A 5720-nucleotide genomic window follows, 5' to 3' on the forward strand; every position below is an offset into this window, starting at 1 on the left:
TCTCACCTTTCTCTGAAGGTGTTGGTGGTAACTACAGTCAGAGAGCAAAAACTGAGTTAGATAGCTGTCTGGTCTACTCCACACCAGTAATTCCAATATTTCTATCTTTCCTGACTTCACTTCCATTTCTGGATCACTGCATTTCTGAAACCAGCAAAAGCTTCCCACAACAGACACAAGGGCAGTTCTGGCAGGCAGAAATAGTTGAAAAATTAAATGAGATTTATATTCTGTTTCCTCTAGGAATGTGGAACATTTCAATTTTGTTGAGATCCCAAAGTCCTATTTGAATGGCTCAGATCCTCAGCTGATAGGAACCAGGGCAGCTCAGCTGACTCCTATGCAATTCCTCACTGATTTTAAAACATTTTGAGGAACTGGATCATTTGCTTCCACTGAGCTCCACCCAGTCCCAAGAGTTTGGGATCTGGCCCATTCACTCCAGGGAAGCTATGCACATTTACACCCTGGGGAAGGGTTACAGAGTGGTAGCCGTGTTAGTCTGTATCAGCAAAAACAACAAGGAGTCCTTGTGGCACCTTAGAGACTAACAAGTTTATTTGGGCATAAATTTTCGTGGGTTAGAACCCACTTCATCAGACGCATGGAGGGGAAATAGAGGAACAGGTATAAATACATGAAAGGAGGGGGGTTGCTCTACCAAGTGTGAGGTCAGTCTAAGGAGATACACCAATTAACAGGAGGATGCCAAGGGATGGGATTCACTGACTCCAATGGCGCTGTGCAAAGTCTGTCCTTCTCCGGCTGGAACCCAAACATCTTCAGTGCCGCCTCCTCTTCCCCCAGCGGGTTTTTGTGCAGCGGCCCTGCTGGGTGCGATCACTGTGACGCTCATGGCGCAGTAGTAGACGGCAGAGTCGCGAAGTTCACTTGAGTTTTTCTTCAGGTGGAAAGTCTTCCCCTGTTTGTCGGCTGTGGCGAAGAACCCTCGCCGGCTCCTGCTCTCCTCCTCATCCGATGCTTTGTATTCTGTCAGCAAGAGGCGAGGGGCTTCATCTGGGTACTGCTCGTACCACCACAGCGTGGGAATATAGGAAGTGTCATAGCTGCATTTCAGCAGCGCTGGTTCCCCTTGGGATACTGTCAGTCTGTCCTCAGGCTGTGTCACTGACTCTCCATTAGCCCCTTCTGGAAAACAATAAAGTGCTTATGTAGAGCTACACACGGCTCTTGGCTTGAACCTGCAGTGTTTATCTACCTCCCAAGCATCCAGAGGCTGGAGGGAGGGAAAAGTTTATAAACAAATGGTTACAAAAAGAAATTAGGGCTAATTCCGCATCTCTTGGAACTGGATGCAGCTGCATTTCAGTTGTGGCCATTTCCACCCGATGACCGTCTGGCCCCATACAGAGCTGAAATGGTGCAGATACGCTACTCACCCAGAATCCGAAGCAGTGTAAGAACAGACACCCAGGGGAAGAACATACTTCAGGGATGAAGTGGGATGGAACCTCCTCCCCAGTCCCCAAAGCCCAAGAAGGAAGCTTCTTCCTCGCCTTTCCCAGCAGGGAAGAGGAGCTGGGAGGGAGAGGTTTTACTCAGGGGGTTGATGCCTTAACTATATTGGCAGCTCCTTTCCTACTGGCGCTGGTCTCCTCCGCTGAGTGACTGTGGTGCTAACCACGCAGGCAGCCCGGCGCTGCCCCTGCACTCGGCTCTCTGGCTGCGGCACGGAGCTGGAGACTCGAGGAAGGGGGAGGAGAAATTGCGGCGGGATCCGAGACCAGGTTAAACAGCGGGGCTCTGAACGGCCAGCCCGAGACAGCTCTGCCGGAGAGGCGAGTCGGTGAGAAAACAGCGGCCCCTTGTGGGGAGCGTGGAGGACTTTTCCCCTAAACCGCTCAGTGTTTTTCTTACTTTTACTCCAGACGGACTATCCAGTGTTCAACAGCTGCACGATCTGCCTGATGTCAAGGGAAAGGAATTAGGGTCAATCCCGCAGCTGGAGGAAATCAGTGTAGTTCCCCTGCGATCATTTGAGCTACACCAAACCTCTGTATAGCTCGCTAAAAGGTACAGAAGAATTGGGAAGAAAAGATTATAGTCTGAAAGTGCAGGAAGGATTCACAATTAAATGTCACACAGGGCACAGACGTGGCTGCCCTATTCCTGTCTGTTCTAGGCCAGTTTTAACACGTTTTGTATGCTGCTAAATCCCACACACTTTCTCTCTCTATCATCTAGCCCCGTTTAGAACTGCCCAAAGGTATGTGTCCATTGGCGGATGTTTTGGCTTCATTCTGCATACCTGTCCCAGCTATTTCCATCTTATTCCCAAATTTATCCAGAAAATAAGGAGTTATTCAGCTGTCTGGTAAATCTCACCATTTGTTGTAAATCCATACCTAATAATTTCCCTCTTTATTGTCTCTGAAAGAATTTCATGTCTGTTTGTAACTGTGTGGATTTCAAGCTTTCACACTGACAGGTTTAAGTGGAAATAACATTTGAGTTGAAGGTTGGTAGCTTGGTCTATAAGTGGTAGATGTTTGCTGAACAAATCTTGTCTCAGGGCTGGTCTACACTATGAGGTTAGGTTGAATTTAGCCACATTAGGTCGATTTTATAAGCAAAGCAGCTACACAACCAACCTCCTCCCGTCGACTTAAAGGCCTCTTAAAATCGACTGCTGTACTCCTCCCCGAGGAGGGGAGTAGCTCTAAAATTGACCTTCTTGGGTGGAATGTGGGGTAGTGCAGACGCATCATTGTGCAATTCGATGGTATTGGACTCTGGGAGATGTCCCCCAGTGCTCCAATGTGACCGCACTGGACAGAACTTTCAACTTGGCTGCACTAGCCAGGCACACAGGAAAAGCCCCGGGAACTCTTGAATTTCATTTCCTGTTTGGTCAGCGTGGGGAGCTCAGCAGCACAGGTGAGCATGCAGACGCAGGGTCGCAAACGAGCTCCAGCATGGAGAGAATGGGAGACGGTGGATCTGATTGCTGTGTGGGGAGAAGAATCTGTGCAGGCAGAACTCCGAACTAGCAGAAGAAATGCCGATAACTATACGAAAATCAGACAGGGCGTGGTGGAGAGAGGCTACACCAGGGACACACAGCAGTGCCACGTGAAAATTAAGGAGCTCAGGCAAGCCTACCAAAAGACAAAGGGGGCTAATGGTCACTCCGGATCAGAGCCACAGACATGCTGCTTCTTTGAGCAGCTGCATGCCATTCTAGGGGGGGACCCTACCACTACTCCACCACTGTCCGTGGACACCTGCAAGGCGGGAGTCTCACGCAACATGGAAGAGGAATTTGTGGACGAGGAAGAGGAGGAAGAGGAGGGCAATGTTCAGCAGGCAAGCAGAGAATCCATTCTCGCCAGCAGTCAGGACCTTTTCCTCACCTTGGAGCCAATTCCCACCCAGGACCTACTGTTCCCAGACCCTGAAGGTGGAGAAGGCCCCTCTGGTGAGTGCACATTTGTAATGACACTACAGGGGTTAAATGCAATTGTGTTTAATATTTGATATGCCCTGAACTATTGGGTTGCATTTGTGGCCAGTCCAGCTATTTGAAAAGTCTGTTTACATGACTGGGGATGGAGCGGGAATACTCCAGGGACATCTCCATGGAGATCTCTTGGAGGTACTCTGAAAGCCTTTGCAGAAGGTTTCTGGGAAGGGTTGCCTTATTCCATTCTCCACGGTAGGACACTTTACCATGCCAAGCCAACAGCAAGTGGTCTGGAATCATTGCAGCACAAATGGTCCTGGATTCCGGGCACATTCCTGCAGCATGCTCTCCTTATCTTGCTCTCTCACTCTCATGAGGGTGATATCGCTCATGGACACCTGGTTGAAATAGGGAAAGTTTAGTAATGGAGCAGTGATCCACTATGTTTGCTGATCCCCAACACATTCTGACCCCAATCACGATGGGCTGTTTGTGCATGGCTAGAAGGAATCATCCCGGAAAATAGCCATGCTGTGGAGAAGGGGTGTGTGTGTGGAATCCACACCGACAGTGCACGTGGTGCACATCCACTCCCAAACCGCAGCCCCTCCTTTTAAACGGCAAACACAACCAGCATTGGTTGCTATGAGAAAGGAGGACGCTGCAGTTTGAGACCATTCCCACATGTTATGAAGGTGGAAGAAACCAACCCCGTGTACCCTTTGGCTTACCATGGCTGCCTGGAAACTGAATTCTGTTGCCCAGCCGTGCGTGATGTGTCACCATACTGGCAGGTGCTCAATTTAAAAGGCAAAATGCAACCTTGTACCTAAAATACATGTGCTGTCTGCTGTGAATTGCTTGATTCACTATGAGAGAGTCTCCCTTTTGTTCTCAGAAATGTATCTTCTGTAAAATCTACTCTCCCTTTTTATTCCCCCTGCAGCTGCAAATGTTTCTATGCTCACCACATCAACTCCAGCCCTGAGATTATCGCACTCGTGATGACATGTTTTCCGAGTTCATGCAGTCCTCCCACACTGATAGGGCCCAGCTGAACGCATGGAGGCATTCGGTGGAAGAGGCCAGGAAAGCGTACACTGAGCATGATCGTAACACGCAGGAGGAGATGCTGAGGCTAATGGGGGAGCAAACGGACATGATGAGCTGTCTGGTGGAGCTGCAGGAAAGGCAACTAGATTACAGACCACCGCTTCAGCCATTGTGTAACCGCCTGCCCTCCTCACCAATTTCCATATCCTCTTCACCCAGATGCCCAGGACTACAGGGGTGGGGAGGCTCAGGGCACCCTGCCACTCAACTCCAGGGGATGGCCCAAGCAATAGAAGGCTGTCATTCAAACAGCTTTGATTTGTAGTGTGGCCACAATAAGTAATGTGGCCTTGTCCTCTCTCTTCCCCCCCCCCCACCCCGCCCCCCGCAACCCCCAGTCCCCGTCCCCTATCAAACCGTTCGTACACCCGGGCTTCCTTTTACTAGTCAGCGTTGCCAGTGATCTCAAGGTTTTTTTAAATAAATAAAGAATGAATGGATTCAGAACAATAGGGACTTTATTTCCTGTTACAGCTGTGGTCAAAAGCAGGAGGTGGGGATTGGCTTACACGGAAGTAACATTCACCAAAGGGGGAAGCTTTGCATCAAGAACAAAAACACACAACTGTCACACCGTGGCCTGGTCAGTCATGAAACTGTTTTTCAAAGCCTCTCTGATGCACACTGCACCTCGGTGTGCTCTTCTAATTGCTCTGGTGTCTGGCTGCTCAAAACTGGTCACCAGGCAATTTGCCTCAACCTCCCACCCCACCCCTAAATGTCTCCCCCCTTACTCTCACAGATATTATGGAGCACACAGGAAGCAGCAATAACAATGGGAATATTGCTTTTGCTGAGGTCTAACCTACTCAGCAAACTGCACCAGCGCCCTTGTAAACTCCCAAGGGAACATTCTATCACCATTCTGCACTTGCTCAGCTGATAGTTGAACTGCTTCTTACTACTGTCCAGGCTGCTTGTGTACGGCTTCATGAGCCATGGGAGCAAGGGGTAGGTTGGGTCCCCAAGGATAACTATTGGCATTTCAACATCCCCAATGGTAATTTTCTGGTCTGGGAAGAAAGTCCCTTCTTGCAGCTTTCTGAACAGCCCAGAGTTCCAAAAGACATGAGCATCATGCACCTTTCCCTACCATCCCACACTAATGTCAGTGAAATGGCCCTTGTTATCCACCAGTGCTTGCAACACCATTGAGAAGTACCCCTTGTGATTTATGTACTCT

At 49.4% G+C, this 5720-nt stretch overlaps 1 gene segment (V, D, J or C); it reads right to left on the bottom strand.

Moving 5' to 3' along the window:
• Positions 1 to 400: 400 nt before the first annotated feature.
• LOC114020386 lies at positions 401 to 1674 on the bottom strand. The segment is given in 2 exon segments: positions 401 to 1146; positions 1401 to 1674. Coding segments are annotated over 2 exon segments (498 nt in total).
• Positions 1675 to 5720: the final 4046 nt, after the last annotated feature.

The sequence above is a fragment of the Chelonia mydas genome, chromosome 13 (assembly GCF_015237465.2).
Source record: "Chelonia mydas isolate rCheMyd1 chromosome 13, rCheMyd1.pri.v2, whole genome shotgun sequence".
Lineage (NCBI taxonomy): Eukaryota > Metazoa > Chordata > Testudines > Cheloniidae > Chelonia > Chelonia mydas.